General features: G+C 45.8%; 1 protein-coding gene across 15 annotated transcripts in view; it reads left to right on the top strand.

Annotated features, from left to right (window-relative positions):
* Positions 1-17,273, top strand: part of LOC114907140 (TBC1 domain family member 7) — a 48,387-nt gene that overhangs the window by 18,856 nt on the left and 12,258 nt on the right. For 4 of the 15 annotated variants that reach the window (XR_003796645.1, XR_003796644.1, XR_003796643.1 and 1 more), the window contains exon 7: positions 76-205. Coding sequence is in view for 6 of the 15 variants with exons in the window: in XM_029242443.1 (XP_029098276.1) it covers positions 76-205; positions 1,231-1,317 (217 nt within the window). In the remaining 9 variants the exon portion in view is untranslated. Of the gene's footprint in view, positions 1-75; positions 206-290; positions 477-957; positions 2,194-17,273 lie in introns of those variants that run through there. The other 11 variants (XM_029242446.1, XM_029242445.1, XM_029242444.1 and 8 more) reach the window with 7 other exon arrangements.

Raw genomic sequence — 17,273 nt, 5'->3', positions numbered from 1 at the left:
TTAATTTTGAAATTTGAGCTGTTTAGATAAACATAAACTTCAAACTCGTAATTTGATTATATCTTTATTTTGCAGGGTTTGGGATAAAGTTATAAGTGGATCCTGTAAGATACTAGTTTTTGTAGCTGTGGAAATTCTCTTAACCTTTAAAATAAAAGTAATGGCACTGAATGGTGCAGAGAAGATAACAAAGTTTCTGGAAAATGTAAGTGTACTTTGTTTTAATTTTGAATCTAGAAGGGAAGTCAGTTTAGCAAGCCAGATGTTTCTATTGCATTCGATTGTTTCAGGGACATAGTATACTTTTACATCATAAGAAACAATTTTCCCCTGGAAGTTTCACGTTGCTCTGTGGATGGTAGTGCAGTCCTTTGGGGTCAGTGGCCTGAGCAGCAATCTCCATGAGTGTATGCGCCTGGGACTGGAGTCTCATCCCCTGATGTGACCCCTAGGAGGTTTGTCAAGAAAAGGAAGAGGTGAGATCTTTACTTTAGGGTGACCGATCTTTGTTGCTGGAAAAGGGAACCTGATGTTTTGAGGGATTTTGTAAGTCCTTTCATTTCTGTTGCTATCTCTGGTAGAGTCCCAGCTGGATTTGTTAATGTGCTGAAATGTAAACTTAGAGCATGTTGAAAAGGGTCAAAATGAATCTGTTTTTCCCCGTCTTTGTATCTTAGAATCCCCTTAACCAGGCAAGAAGAGGTGGAAGTACAGAGACTTAGGTGTGAGTGAATTTCACTGGACCCCAAGTCTATATATTTTAATCAGTCAATGTTAACAGTTGAACAGTGGCCCAGTAAATAAGTACTAAGTGAAGGTATGTTGGATCAAAGAACCGTCATCATTGTAATTAGTGGCTCACAGTGCCAGGGCCACTGCTAAGTATTTTTTGTGAATTATGTCATGTAACCCGGTAACGAGCCCTGTGAATTGCGGCTATCATTTGCCTCATTTTAGAGACGGGGATCTGAACCCAGGGAGCTCAGATAACCTGCCCAAGAGTCTGCAAGTAGTGGGCAGTGCAGGATTCGACCCTAGGTGGTATGACACGACTGCTCCTTGCTGCGGCCTCAGGTGGCGCGTGAAACAGATCCTGGCACTAGCCTCCTGTGCGATCGCTTTCTGAAAAATGCTGAAAACTCCAGTGGAAATGAGATTTGTACCAGAGTGAAAATGAGGGAGATACTGAAGTCGGAAACACATTTCAGAGATTGGTTTGCTTGTTCACAGATCCCCCAGGACAGCTCGGATGCAATTGTGAGCAAGGCCATCGACTTATGGCACAAACACTGCGGGACCCCGGTCCACTCCGCCTGAACATTCCTGACATTGTGGACAGCCTGCCAGGCCTGCCCAGAGGGCTTTTTTGGGACATGATCTACTAAACTGATAATAGGGTTCTCACTTTGGTACTCAGAGTGTAATTGTTTCCCCAGCAGAATTTATTTAAGATACCTGGAGTCACTGTGTTGTGGAATGGCATTTTCTGATTATACAGAACTACAGAGTTCAACTCTGAATAGCATTTAAAAAACATTTATTTTATTGAAGTATATGGGTGATTTACAACGTGTTAATTTCTGTACAGCAAAATGATTCAGTTATACATACATATACATTCTTTTTCATATTCCTTTCCGTTATGGTTGATCACAGGGTATTGAATATAGTCCCCTGTGCTTATACAATAGGAACTTGTTCTGAACAGCATTTTGAAAGCGTTGTTTGAAAATAGCTCCCAGCTTGTAAAGCGGTTGAGTCAGGGTGGGTGGGTGCTTCAGTAAGCAGGGTGTAACCAAGCTTGCCCTGCTCCTCTCTACTTAGCACCAAGCTAGTTACTTTCTAAGGTCTATTTCTGGAATGGCAAACAACTTCCTTACGTTGACAACTCGGATTCCGCTTTTGTTGATACAGTACCTGTTGAAATCTAAGCTGACTTTCTAAATCTTCTGAAATCTGAATCTGCTTTCTGAGACTTTGTCTTGCTAAATAGGTTTAAATAAAGGCCTTGCTTTTTTTTTTTTCTCTGTGCCAGTTGGAGTGAAATATTACTGAACAAAATGTGTCTAAATTTACCTGCTAAGAGAGGACTTGTTTATTTTGCTGGACTCATGCTTTTCCTTGATGGGCCATTAAATGTTGGGTGAGCATCTGGGGAGGACTCTGCCACCTGGAATAGGAACGGGTGAAAGGCAGGTTCAGGTTAATAGCTAATGCCCGCCCCCCCCCCCCCCCCCCCACCCCGGCTGTGTCGTCCCCTGATGGTAACTGTTGGTTGAACAGTTGCAGGCTTTGAGCTGGGCGAGTGAGACGGGGCCCTTTGTTTGAAACTGATTCATGCACCTGTCAGACCTGCAGGAGCCTGAGTGGTGAGTTGGATTCTCCACGCCCCCATCCCTCTGCCCAAAAAAGAGGAGACATGGAATTATGGAGCTCTCACTCTGAGAGTTCAGTCCCTGTCTAATGTGGAAAACAGCTGTCGAGAGAGTTCAGAGCACACGGAGTTGTTGAAACCAGCTGGCCCACGTGTAAAGTAACATATCCAAGAGTATTTAATTTTTTTAATCAAAAATACACTCATAAGAAAACTTCTTAAAGCAAACTGTGCTTACAGTTAATGCTTTACATTTATCCAGTGATCGCCTCTGCCCCGAAGAACTTTGAATCCAGTAGGGGATGTGAGCAAAAGCGCACGAGGAGTTCCTGCTGCACTTGTCCGCTACCTAGTGAGTGAACGTGGGGTTTATGTGAAATTCACAGAAGTCATAAGCGCTTTACTTCTATCTAATTTACGAGCCACATACGGTTACAAACCATAAAAGTTTGCACAACTTTTTGGTAAAGATTATAAGGTCAAGTGATGTTAGTGAATCCCAACTGCTGGCTCCCACCTCGGCACTGGGAGAAGCAGGGGCAGGCCTCACAGAGCAGGAGGGAGGTGGGGGGAGAGGGAGGGAGTGCACCTGGCGGGGAGGGGGCTGAAGGGGCTGGAGTTCCGCTTAAAATTCTGGTGAGGGTCCAGGTGAGCCAAAACGGAAGACTATTGCCCCACTGCTGAGGGATAGAAAATTAAATATTCTGCAAGTACAGTATATGCTGTCAAACCCTGTTTGGCAAAACCTTGTCTGCTATAGGGTATGGGTCTTGGGTCTTGTTTTGTTTTGTCAATCTGATGATCATGCGTTTTCCTTAGACAACGAAAGGGCTCCATCTGGGCAGAATTTAAGGCCCACTCTAGGGACACAGAGTAGGTGAGGATCCAATTCCATTTCAGTATCAGAATTTTATTTTACTGAGTGTAATATTTTGAAGATGTTTCTGCTCACTGCCTGCTGTGAGAAGCACGGCTCCTGATGAAAATAGCCCCACGTTCCCTTTATTCGAGACATTTTGTCCGGATACTGCAGAAACCCAGGGTTTCGGTTGTGGCCAAAACTGTGGTGGCTAATATGTGGGGTTCTCCCCCTGCCTTGGAAAACTGGGATTTAACGTTACTAAGTTGAGTTTCTAGTTCTTCCTTCTTACAGCGTCGCCTTAAACATAGATGAGAGAAGCTCTAGATCTGAGGGCAGGGAAGGTTGGGGTGGGTGTGTGTGGCTTTTGCCTGATGACAAATCAAACTGACAGATTGTACATACGCAGGCTTGTGTGTGTGTGTGTCTGAGGCCACTTCAGGAAATGAGGTCAGCGTTCATTAGAATGAAGTGCTTTTTTTTGTTGTTGTTGTTAATAGAAAGTTTGCCTGAAAACTGTGGGCAACCCTCAAATCCCGTGATGTGTGGAAAGAGCTCTAAAGGCCTCCATCCTCTTTTGTTCTGGGTGTGAGACAAGCCGGCCTCGTCTTGAATTGCTGCAGCATCACTCTGGGCCCTGTGGTCGTCAGCTCCCCACTGTGACTGGGGGTTTAGTTTTCCTCCCTGAAAGTGCAGAATGTGGGGTGAAGTCTCTGAGGATGGGGAGGGTAAAAATAGAGCACGTGTGCCCAGGACTATGTCCAATCTCCTGCCTAAGTGACAGCCTCTGTGAGCAGCGCTGCGGCGTCCTTCAGCCCGAGGCAGCCTCTGGGAGGGGTTAGGGGTGTGGATGGCTGGCAGGGCCTCTGCCTCTGCCTTTTGCATCCTCCAGTGGTCCCAGAGGAGAAGCAGCTTTTGTCTTCAGCTGGGTGTTCTGGGTTTGGAAGGCCTAGAGGCCGCTTTTCTTTGCCTTGACAGGTGAAAAGGTGTCTTTGTAGCGGGAGTTGGGGACCTTTTCCTCTGGTGGATGGAACAAAGAGCTGTTTCTCCTTTAGAATCTGTGCCAAGTGAAACTGCTCGTGGCTCCTGGCAGGAGGCCAGATTGAAGAGGCCGGGGAGGGGTGGGTGGAGGAAGAGGGCGATGTGAACACAGGGGGGAGGAACTTTCCCAGAGGCCTGCAGGGCAGGCTGGGGTGCCGGCCCCTCACTGCCTTCCTCACCAGTCACTCCCTTTCCTTTTTGGTCTGCCAGCCTTGCCCTATGGAGGTTAAAAAGTGAGTGGGCGGTTCCTTGCTAGGTGAGGTGACAGTTCCTCACTCGGGGCTGGTCTTACTGTAGGGCCACCACCCGGAGGGGGGTTGGAGAACGTGATCAGAGGACAAGGAAAAAATCCTTCAAGAAGCTTGTCCCGACCGAGCAGAACCCCCAGCAGAACAGCACAGCAGGCGATCGGGGTTCAGACCTCAGCATCACACCTAAAGCCTAGGGATTACTTGGTCGTTTACCAGGAACTCACACAGGGGTGCTCGGGCCTGCTGGAGCTCACGCTAACCTCTGACCCTCCTGTTTGGTCTCCTTCTGCTCGTCTCCCGTCACCCTTCTTTCCCTAGAGTTTTACCAAGTAGCAACTGGGTGCCTGTTGGAAATATTGGCATCTCTTCCCTGCCCGCCCCCCCCCCCCCCGCCCTCTGGGCTTAATGCCATGAAGGCTTGTGAGGGTGGCAGTGAGAAGAGCTTTGGATGATTTGCTTCTGTCAGAAGGCTGTGTCCATGCCCCGGCGGGCCTGCGTCCCCACCTCCTCTCTCCCCTTTCCACTCTGGTTCACTTGTTCTCGTCTTCATTCTCATTCAATCATGAAATAGATTTGAACACACTCCCATTAATAGCCCAGGTACTGAGTTTAATTGCTAAGTTGTATTTGTCCTGTTGGAGCTTGTAATCATTCAGGGAAGACAGATATTAAACAGGTATGTATTTTGTTTTCTCAGTCTTTAAGAGGACCTCTCACTCCTGAGCTGCCACACAAGGGTGGAGGTGACCTGGGCTTGCCCAGAAGCTCTGGAGGAAAGTTAGAGTTACTCTGCAATGCATGGGTCTTTGTCCCCTTCTCTTATTCATGCAAGAGTGACAAAGAGCCTTGGGAAGGGGTGGGTGCTGGGGAGGGTCTGAGCCTCTGCGCTGACTCGTTAGTTCTGTGACCCAAGATCACTCAGTCTGCAGCTCAGTTTCCCCATCACCTTCAGGAAGGTACTGGAATTGCTTACTCCTCAACTTGCTGTGAGCATCAGGTGAGCTTAATGTGAAAAAGTACAGGGCTTCCCTGGTGGCGCAGTGGTTGAGAGTCCGCCTGCCGATGCAGGGGGACACGGGTTCGTGCCCCGGTCCGGGAAGATCCCACATGCCGCGGAGCGGCTGGGCCCGTGAGCCATGGCTGCTGAGCCTGCGCTTCCGGAGCCTGTGCTCCGCAACGGGAGAGGCCACAGCAGTGAGAGGCCCGCGTACCGCAAAAAAAAAAAAAAAGAAGTACAGAGCTCTGAGGAATGTTGAACATTTCGAATAGCGTGGTTTGCAAGTCTGTGGCCAGGCTCTGCCTCTGTTTGAATCTGCCCTGGGCTTCAAGGCCTATCTGAAACTGCCCCTTGTTAATTTCCAAGCTGCACGCGCGTGCCTTCTCCTGCTTCTGAGCTTCTGTAATGTTTCATGTATAATGGTTCAGGAGTCTTTGGTTTGGTGGTCTCGAACTTTAATTAAACTCCATGTGCTTTCCCTCTAAAAAGCAGGTTTCTTGCGTCTAGGCTGTGTCTTGGTCCCTTTTGCACACTTCTGCTTTACCTAGTATAGTTCCTCATATGTGTTTTCTCCCTGAAACCGTGCTGTCCCCCACCCATCTTTGGGCATGCTGGTATCATCTTGGTCAGGAACATTGTCTCCCCACTGCAGGGCTACATCCTCCTATCTCTATGATTCAGCTCAAGCATCCCCTCCTCCAGGAAGCCCTCCCGACTCTCTGCCCCTTGGCTTCTGCCCTAGGCTTGTTTCCTTCCATGGTACTCTGTCTTTTTTACCACGTTTAATACATTGGTTTAGAATGACCTGTTTATATCGAACACTAGCCTGCGAGCCCCTCGAGGGTATAGATCATGTCTTATTCTTTTCTTTTCCCTCGGTGCCAAGGACATCTCAGCCTGCCTGGGCTCTCCCTGATTATTAGGTGAATACATGAATGCCTGACTCCTCTGGTGACAAGTAACAGAATTGTTCTGGAGCTGGCTTGCTCAAGGAGACTTGATCACAGGGTACAGGGGGTGAGGTTCAGAAGCCACTGGGGGTAGGGCTAGAATCTGGGACAGGACTAAAGAGACTCTGGCCCCCTTTATCTTTGACCTGCTCTGTGTGTCTGCTGTTTCTCTCTCTGCTGTCCGGGTTGCTCTGGTGGAAGATGCCTTACCCTGAGGTCCTAAGATTATCTGGTACAGGTCCAGCCTCTGGAGACAGTCTCTTGGCCCCGTTTCCTAAATCCACGGGAAAGGGCCTGTGGTCCATCTTGGGTCTGGTGCTGCCTGTGGATCGATCATCCATCCCCATGGAGACAGACTCATGTTCCCCAGGAGCCTCCCTGTGTCCACGCCAGCGCAGGGCCGGTGAGCAAGGGACACTGTACAGGGGCCACTGTGAACGGGGAGACACTCTCAGAAGCTCCCACTCCATTTGACAAACCTGGTGACTGGACATGCCCTGCACAGGAGCCAGGAGGGGTACCAGGCGCCCTCCACCGTGAACTGCATCTGAGTGGTCTCCCTTCGCTGCTTATTTCTGGTTTCTGCCAGCCGGTCTGAGGGTGGTATGGCCGGCGCTTTGCGATGAGGTGGGCAGAGTGGGAATGCCCCACTGGCAGCGTCTGGCATGGCCAGGTGTTTCCTTGGGAACATTCCCCATCAAGTCTAATTCTGGAAGTTGACGGGAAGTGGGCTTTGCCCGGCTCCTTCCCCTGCACCTGAGTCCAGTGAGAAGGCTGGGGGCGGGCAGGGGGCGGCTGGAGCAGCTGTGTGTATTCGCTCTGATAGCTTGGAAAGATGTATGCGTCCCCTGGGGTGTCCAACATCTGCGGCTGTAGACTGAGTTGGGCTCTGGCCAGACCCGGTGGCAGTCGGGTGAATCTGGATAAAGTCGGGGTCGGCAGCTGCCAAGGCTGACTGACTTCAGGATCAGAAGGGAGGCACACCTGGACTTGAGCGTCCGCTGGAGGAAAGCGTGCCAGTCACCTGGTCGACACTCCCCTCCCCAGTACTCAGAAAAGAAAAGCGAGGTTCTGGGTGGTGACGGGGGTTATACCAGGTCACCCACTGGTAGCTGAGAAGCCTTTAGAACGCAGGCCTCCTGGCTCCCATCCCTGTCTAGAGCGTGCTTCACCACGCCAAGCTTCTCCCTCATCCTGAAACACTGCCCTTATCTGTCCTCTGAGCCTTAACACCCCTGAGGAGCTTGCTGGCTGGGCACCTTGGCACGGTGTCCTCCTGTGTAACATGATAGTGATGGTAGCCACCTTACAGGATTGTTAGGAGTGTTGAATGCAGCAGGACACACAGTACCCTCGCGTCAGTGCCTGGCGCGTGGTAAGCACTCAGTAAACATTAGGTGTTACTGAGTCACAGCGATAACGGGTAAAATGTGTGCTCTCTTCAAAGAGGCGACACTGTGACTTACAGTCTCAGCATCTTAGAGAGGATGTTTCCTGAGAAGTGTTCTAGGAGATCAGAGGCCCATTGCAGGTGCTTTAAGTCTTCCATTTGTAAAGCTTACATACATGGCAATCCCCTAGGGCCCCTGTTAAAATTCGGATTCTGATTTAGTAGCTCGGGGGTGGGGCCTGGGGTTCTGCATTTCTAATATGCTCCCTGATGATGTTGGTCCTTGGGGACCAGAGTTTGAATAGCAAGGAGGCGCAGGGACTGTAGATTTCAGATTGTACCTTGTCAGAGCTTTAACCCGGGTTGCTAAAGAAAGAAAAGCTACAGAGAATGCTACCTGCCTGTGCCATTTTCTCATTTTTAAATTAGCCTGGCTTCATTTCTAGGTGATGTTGGGGATATTGCTAGAAGTTTATATTCAGGATGTGATGAAGTACCTTATAATCTCAGTAGTGAGACACAGATGTCCTATGAATTATTTGCTCTCCTCGCTGGGTCACTGGAGGTGGTTTCACTCCCCTTATCACGAGTCAGCTCGTTACTGAGGGCAGCCCTGTGGCAGCCAACCACCCATATCTATCCTCCCCTTCCTTACTAACCAAACCTCAATTTTATTTGAGGCAGGAGTGTGTTAACAAAACTTTATTTCCCAGTCTTGATGCAGAGGAATGGACAATGAGATAGAAGCAAAGTCATTAGGTAGGGCTTACAGAAAAGGTTTTTATTCACGGAGGATTTACTCCACCGTCAGGTAACCTTTCCTCTTACTTCCTGCCTGGAACACATACAGAATGACTGGAACTCAGCAGCCATCTTAGGACATGAGGCAACCTCAAGGATGGAAGTCACATGGTGAGGATGGTGGGGCAAAAAAACAGAGCTGTGGCACATTGATGGTACCACAAGCCCTTCCCTACTTAACTCCAGACTTCCTTTACATTAAAACAAACAAAAAATCCGGTTGTTTCAGCCAGTATTTGACAGGTTTCCTATTACGTGAAGGGTGCTAAACCCAGTGGTAACTGATCCCACCAGAGCAGGTGCAATTTAGCAGGGCAGACACGGGTTTAAATCTGTGTCTAAAACTGTCATCCTTCTGAGCATCCTTTGTGGGATCCCCTAGTCATGTAGAGGCAGGGGAACTGGATTGAGGGTCAGAAGCCCAGGGTGCTCAGCTCAGCTTTGCCATTTCCTAGTGCTATGATCCTGTTCCTTTAACCTCAGTCCCCACCCCCGTAAAGTGGGGGCGATGGATGACAGAGTCCAACATAGTGCGAGGTGCAGAACTCACTCTGCCGGTGTTGGGTGAGGGGTGGGTCTCAGGATGGAGAGGATGCAAAGACCAACTGGCCGCAGTGGCCGATGCTGATGTGAGCAGCGAGGGGCCGTGCAGGGGTGCAGCTCGGGTGCAGGCACTGATGCACCTTTCAGTGCTTCCATTAGAGGTGCCCACCTTGGTGCCCCGAGGGCCACGGAGCACTGTAGCCTCTGCTGGAACCGAAAGGGCTTGGACTAAGTGCCCCGTCTGCATGAATGAGAGGCTGGTTTTGTTCAGAGGAAGTGGGGGTGGCACAAGTAGCCTTCAGCCGGCCCTTGGGAAGCCTGCCTCAGGCCTTCCTCCGCCAGCTCCTGAGCTTTAAGCCGAGGCCTGCGAGGTGGCTGGCAGCATCTCGGCTCCAGCACTGCTTTGCTGCTGAAACCCACAGGACTGTGCCCCAGCTCCTAACTTTGGAGCAGCCGGATGGGCTGGGGGCGTCAGCAGTGAGTGTGCATTCTCTCCTGCTGCCTGGAACCTGCAGTGAGATGTCTTCAACCACAGCACAGCTGTCCACACCTCCTTCATCCAAACCAGAGCACCTTTTTGCTGCCACTTTCTCTCAACCGTCTTCCAGACCTGAAGCCATCTCTCTCCATCTTCCTCTCTTGCCCACCCCAATTCCTTACGTTGGGCACCTGCACTATTTCCACTCACACGGTGCCAGCTGGTCCCTGGAGGGCAAAAACCATGTCCTTACGATGAACTGAAACTATGAAGAGGCATCTTATCTCCTTGCACACAGAGAATGGAGAGCAGAGGCCGAAATAGGACTGCTGGCAGCTGGTGAGGGGACCTCTCACAGCTGGGCCACGTGGGGCTCCATCTTTCTGACCAGCCGCTAGATGGCCTGAAAATGCCTGCATTTCCTTACTGCAGCCTCTTCCTAGATTTCTTGATATGATTGAAACAAGGTCCGTCTGAGTGGACATGGTCCACGTGGGGCAGTTTCCTTGCTCAGGGATGATAGAGGCAACCAGCACAGGTATGTACTTTCAATCCCCTACCCACCTTTTTAAAAAAATAGTTGTAACTAAATTTTTTAATGGGAAAGGGTTATGTGCACGTGGGAATAAAAGGCAACTGGGACAGGAGGGTATGCGGTGCACGGCCACTGTCCCTCCACCCCAGCCCCGGTCCCTTCCTCACAAGCAGCTTCTGTCAGCTTAGGCGTGAGCGGGGTATCGTGCATACTTTCTAGGACGAAAGAAGGGACAGCACAGGGGTGTGCTCTGCCTGCTCTGGGGCTGTCGTAACCAGGTCAGTGGGAGAGAACTGAGGAAAACCCGGGACAGTTAAACCGTGACCAGAGGCTTTTCTTGTGTTGCCCCGGCTGGGAGGGTTTGGAGCAGGGCCTGAGGCTGGCGAGGGTGACGGGAAGCATTTTAATGCTGGCTTGGAACAGCGTCCCTGCGACCCAGACGTCAAGGCCAGCCCCCTGGGGAGCGGGGGCCAAGGCCTTTACCCTAATTCTCTGGTGGGGGGAGTTTGAGATAAGCCCAACTCATGTGTAAAATATCTTTATTTGTGTAGCTGAAGAGACAGGCTTGCCGCCTCCTGGGTGGAGACTCTGAAATCACAGGCCTCATAAGGATGTAGCCTCGCGTGGGACCCCCCTGTGAGACCCGCCCTGGACAAGGTGTCAATGACAACCATCCTGCTTCAGGCTGGTAATTAAGGAACAGATGGAATTTTCTGTCCTGTCTTCCATCATTTTGTCTCGTGTGTGTGCGTGTGCGTGTGCGCTTAATTAAAGAAATTTAAAAAAACAGCAATGATCTCACCATGTAGGAAACACTGAACCTCTGCAATTACAAGATGCAAAGTTGCAATCTCTTATGGAGGAGAAAAGAAATGGATGTGTGCAAGTCCAGCTCAGAGTAGCATGTGTCTTAGCTGGTTGTCACAGCCTGGGAGGAGAATCAGTTAAATTTTGCTTTTGTGGTTTACTTTTCCTTCCTCTGCAAACGGATTCATGAGTTCACGTAACAAGACCCCTTCGCGTTAAACCTCATGCATTGGATGATCATGGCTTCCTATTATGAAATGAGAGCATTTTTTGATTGATGGCACATAAAGAGCAGAACTTATTTTTAAAACCAAAAACAGCACTTAGGAAACGGCCTGGCTGCCCACCCACGACTGATTGTCAGATGTGTTCTTCCTCTGTGGACCCAGCGGCATGCTGCTCTCTTCCTGTCTCTGCCACAGTGCTAGGTGGATCCACGCTGTGCAAGAGCCTCGTTCGACATCATTTCCCTCGCAAGAAGTCATAAGTATTGGCTGACAGGCTGGTGGTGGGAGGTCCCCACTGGCGGGCACACAGGCAGGCAGTGCACAGGAGCGGGGAGGAAGAGCTAGGTTAAGGAAACAGCGTCTCCCTACCTGGAGGCTGGGAGGCAGGTGGGTATCTTTCCTGATCTGTGGTTCTCGGTGTCAGAAGGTGATGGTATCACCTAAGACAGGGAACTGGGATAACTGGACGGAAGCTGAGAAAGTGTGAACTCAGCAAAATGGAGGCAAAGCAACGCATGCATCGGCCTAGCAGGGAGGTTAAGAGCAATGCTTTAGAGCTGAACACACTCGGCTTTGGAAGCTGTGAGGCATTGTGAGGATTAAATAAAATTGTGCATGAAAATGGTGCAGCGCGGTGCCAGGTACACAGTGTTTAATATTTGGGAGCTGCAGATGGTGGCGGCAACAGGAATCAAGTGCCCAGACAGCTGCAGTTGGAAACTGGGGTGCCACAGTCAGGTACCACAGGGGACAACTAGGCATTCATACCGTGGCATTTTTTTTTTTTTTTTTTTTTTGGTATGTATGAGTGTTCTGACTCCTCAATAGAGTTCTGAGGTCATCAAAGTGAAGGCTCTCTTGGACTCTATTCAGGGAAGCTTAAGTCCACGAAGCCCCTAGTTAGCGCTGGCTGTCCCTGAGGGGGTCACCGCAGCATGGTCACGTGGCCAGCCCCCTCTCAGGGCTCCCGGGCCACACACACCATGGGGGTCTGCTCCGGGACCCCTAGGCAGGAGAACCGGCCACACTGGTTCCGAGGATGGTGGACTGGAGACAGGTGCGCGGAAGCTTGTGTTTGGCCAGAGGACTGGCAGCAGGATTGGACTGGCTACAGCCACAGGTATGGAGAACCATGAGTGTGAACATGCAGGCAGATAAGGACCTTAATTAGAGCAGTGGAAGAGCTTCTAGAACTAACTGGCAAGTGTTCACGATCAGCTGGAAGTGGAAAGGAGGGAGGTGACTTCTAGGTAATGCCATTCACTGAAAAAGGAAATTAGAGGAGAATGGGACTGGGGCAGAGGGGTGGGGTCTGAACATAGGAAAACGATAGTCTGGGACACACAGAGTTTGAGGTGCTTGTGAAACGTGTGTCAAGCATAAGAGCTAACATTTATTTTAAATTTTTTTATGGAATATCAGTTTTTATTGGATTATATAAGATAAAAAATTAAAGACTAAGAAACTTCACATAAGAAAGGTAATTGAAAAAGTAGAATATAAGTGTAAGCACATATGAAATTAACATTTTGTGAAAAGTACAAATGATAAAACTTGGTAGATAACTCAGATATGAAAATCCAATGGGGGAACTATGGATAATTGTTTCTTGGTAGGTTTGCTTAGTGTTGCAAATTTTACATTTATTTTGTAAGGAAGTCGTAAACCATAGTTGCTAAACGTGATAGCAAAGCTTGAAGTTTAAAATCTAAAGACACTGTTTTCTTTCTGTAGTCAAGAGAATCATGTTTTTGAAGATTAATTAACTTTTGGTACCTCTTAATCCCCTCCCTATATCTTGCCCCTCCTCCCTTCCCTCTCTCCACTGGTAACTACTAGTTCTCTATATCTGAGTCTCTTTCTGTTTTGTTATATTCATTTGTTTTCTTTTTAAGTTTAGATTCCACATATAAGTCATAACATACAGCATTTGACTTTCTCTGTCTTACTTCATATTACCCTCCATATCCATCCATGTTGTTACAAATGGCAACATTTCATTCTTTTTTATGGCTGAGTAGCAGTCCATTTGTATATATATACTATATCATCTTTATCCATTCATCTATTGATGGATACTTAGGTTGCTTCCATATCTTTGCTATTGTTAATAATGCTGCTATAAACATTGATTGGGGTGCATGTATCTTTTCAAATTAGTGTTTTCATTTTCTTCATATATACACCCAGGAGTGGAACTAATGGATCATATGGTATTCTCTTTTTAGGTTTTTGAAGAACCTCCATACTGTTTTCCACAATGGCTACACCAATTTACATTCCTACCAACACGGTTCTAGGGTTCCCTTTCCTCTATATGCTTGCCAACTTTTGTTATTTGTGATCTTTTTGATGATAGTCATTCTGACACGTGTGAGGTGATATCTCATTGTGTTTTTGACTTGCATTACTCTGAGGATTAGCGATACTGAGAATCTTTTCATGTGCCTGTTGGCCATCTGTATGTCTTATTTAGAAAAATGTCTATTCAGGTCTTCTGCCCATTTTTAATCAGGTTGTTTTATTGATATTGAGCTGTATGAGCTGTTTATATATTTTGGATATTAACCCCTTACTGGTCATATCATTTGCAAATATTTTCTCCCATTCCTTCCTTAGGTTGCCTTTTGTTTGGTCAGTAGTTTCCTTTGTTGTGCAAAAGCTTTTAAGTTTAATTAGGTCTCATTTGTTTATTTTTGCTTTTGTTTCCTTTGCCTTAGGAGACAGATCCAAAAGATACTGCTACAATTTATGTTAAAGAGTGTTCTGCCTGTGTTTTCTTCTAGGAGTTTTATGGTTTCTGGTTTTACATTTAGGTTTTTAACCCATTTTGAGTCTATTTTTGTATATAGTGTGAGAAAATGTTCTCATTTCATTCTTTTACATGTAGCTGTTCTATTTTCCCAGCAACACTTACTGAAGAGACTGTCTTTTCCCCACTGTACATTCTTACCTCCTTTGTCGTAGATTGACCATAAGTGCTTGGGTTTATTTCTGGACTCTCTGTTCTGTGTCTGTTTTTGTGCCAGTACCATACTGTTTTGCTTACTGTAGCTTTGTAATATATCTTTTCTGTTGTTAACATCTTTATTGAACTATAATTGCTTTACAATGGTGTGTTAGTTTCTGCTTTATAACAAAGTGAATCAGCTACACATATACATATATCTCTATATCTCTTCCCTCTTGGATCTCCCACCCTCCCTATCCCACCCCTCTAGGTGGTCACAAAGCACTGGGCTGATCTCCCTGTGCTATGCGGCTGCTTCCCACTAGCTGTCGATTTTACATTTGGTAGTGTATATATATGTCCATGCCACTCTCTCACTTTGTCCCTGTAGTATATCTTGAAATCAGGGAGTGTGATACCTCCAGCTCTGTTCTTCTTTCTCAAGATTTCTTTGGTTATTCAGGGTCTCTCATGTTTCCACTCAAATTTTAGATTTTTTCTGGTTCTGTGAAAAATGTCCTTGGTATCTTGATAGGATTTGCATTTGATCTGTAGATTGCCTTGGGTATTTTGATTATTTTAACAACGTTCTTCCAATCCATGAATGCGATATATCTATCTGTTTGGGTTGTCTTCAGTTTCTTTCATCAGTGTTTTATAGTTCTCCAAGTACAGGTGTTTTACCTCCTTAGGTCAGTTTATTACTAGGTATTTTATTCTTTTTGATGCAATGATAAATGGGATTGTTTTCTTAATTTCTCTTTGATAGTTTGTTGTTAGTGTATAGAAATTCAGCAGATTTCTGTATATTAATCTTGTATCCTGCAGCTTTGCCAAATTCATTGATGAGCTGTAGTTATTTTTTGGTGGCATCTTTAGGATTTTCTAAGTAATAGTATCATGTCTTCTGTAAACATGACAGTTTTACTACTTCCTTTCCAATCTGGATTCCTTTTATTTTTTTTTGTCTAATTGCTGTGGCTAGGACTTCCAATACTATGTTGAATAAAAGTAGTTAGAGTGGGCATCCTTGATCTTAGAGGAAATGCTTTCAGCTTTTCACTGTTGAGTATGATGTTAGCTGTGGGTTTGTCATATATGGCCTTTATTAAGTTGAGGTATGTTCCCTCTATACCCACTTTGAGAGTTTTTAATCATAAATGAATGTTGAATTTTATGCGTCTGTTGAGATGATCATGTGATTTTTATTCAGTTTGTTAACGTGTATCATCTTGATTTTCAGATGTTGAGCCATCCTTGCATCCCTGGGATAACTCCCACTTGATCATGATATATGATCCTTTTAATGCAATATTGAATTCAGTTTGCTAATATGCTTTGTTGAGGATTTTTTTTTGCATCTAGGTTCATCAGTGATACTGGCCTGTAATTTTTTTTGCTTGTGATATCTTTTCTGGCTTTGGAATCAGGGCGATGCTGGCCTAACAGAATGAGTTCAGAAGCATTCCTTCCTCTGCAATTTTTTGGTATAGTTTGAGAAAGACAGGTGTTAACTCTTCTCTAAGTGTTTGTGAAGCCATCTGGTCCTGGACTTCTGTTTATTGGGAGTTTTTTATTACTTAATTTCATTTCTGGTAATTGGTCTGTTCATATTTTTTATTTTTTGTTCATTCTTAGGAGAGAGTACATTTCTAGGAATTTGTCAATTGCTTCTAGATTGTTCACTTTATTGGTGTATAGTTGTTCATAGTAATCTCTTATGATCATTTGTATTCTGTTTATAGGTTGTAACTTCTCCTTTTTCATTTCTGATTTTATTGATTTGGGCCCTCTTTTTCTTGATGAGTTTGGCTAAAGGTTTATCAATTTTATCTTTTCAAAGAATTGGCTCTTAGGTTCATTGATCTCTTCTATTGTTTTTTAGTCTCTATTTCATTTATTTCTGCTCTGATCTTTGATTTTTTTCATTCTACTAACTTTGGGTTTAGTTTGTTCTTTTTCTAGTTCCTTTATGTGTAAGGCTAGGTTGTTTGAGATTTTTGTTTCCTGAGGTAGACGTGTATCACTATAAACATCCCTTTTATAACTGCTTTTGCTGCATCCCATAGATTTTTGGATTGCTGTGTTACATTTTGATTTGTCTCTGGGTGTTTTTTGATTTTTTTTTCTTCAGTGATCCACTGTTAGTTTAGTAGAATATTGTTTTAGACTCCAAGTGTTTGTGGGTTTTTTTGCAGTTCTTTTCTTGATTTCTAATCTCATAGCATTGTGGTCAGAAAAGATGCTTGATATGAATTTCATTTTTCTTAAATTTACTGAAACTTGTTTTGTGGCCTAGCATGTCACTATGTAAACTGGTGCAGTACTTTGATATAAGGATTGTTTACCTGGCTTTCTTTTCATTTCCATTTGCATGGAATATCTCTTCCCATCCCCTCACTTTCAGTCTGTGTGTCTTTAGATCTGAAGTCAGTCTCTTGTAGGCAGCATATATACAGGTATTGTTTTTGTATCCATTCAAACACTCTGTCTTTTGATTGGAGCATTTAATCCATTTACAGTTAAAAGTAATTATTGATAGGTATGTACTTATTGCCACTCTCTTAATTGTTTTGGGGCTGTTCTTGTAGTTCTTTTTTGTTCTTTTATTCTCTTGTGATTTGATGACTACCTTTAGTGTTATGTTTGGATTCCTGTCTCTTTTGTGTGTATCTATTACAGATTTTTGGTATGTGGTTACCATGTGGTTTATATATAGCAATCTATATGTATATATGTAATTACATTGCTGATCTCTTAACTTCAAATACATTTTAACAACCCTGCATTTTTACTCCCCTCCTCCCACATTTACTTTTTTTTGGCATCATATTTTACAACTTTTTGTATCCCCCTAACTACTTATCACAGATATAGATGATTTTACTACTTTTGTCTTTTAACCTTCCTACTAGCTTTACATGTGGTTGATTCACTACCTTTACTGTACTGCCTTTACCAATCAGCTTTTACCGTTCATAATTTTCATGTTTCTAGTTGTGGCTTTTTCTTTTTCGCTTAGAGAAGTCCCTTAACATTTCTTGTAAAGTTGGTTTGGTGGTGCTGAACT

Source organism: Monodon monoceros, unplaced genomic scaffold (assembly GCF_005190385.1).
Source record: "Monodon monoceros isolate NGI ecotype Baffin Bay Population unplaced genomic scaffold, NGI_Narwhal_1 Super_Scaffold_3, whole genome shotgun sequence".
In the NCBI taxonomy this organism is placed as follows: domain Eukaryota; kingdom Metazoa; phylum Chordata; class Mammalia; order Artiodactyla; family Monodontidae; genus Monodon; species Monodon monoceros.
The sequence above is the reverse complement of the archived record's forward strand: the minus strand, read 5'-3'. Positions and strand labels throughout refer to the sequence as shown.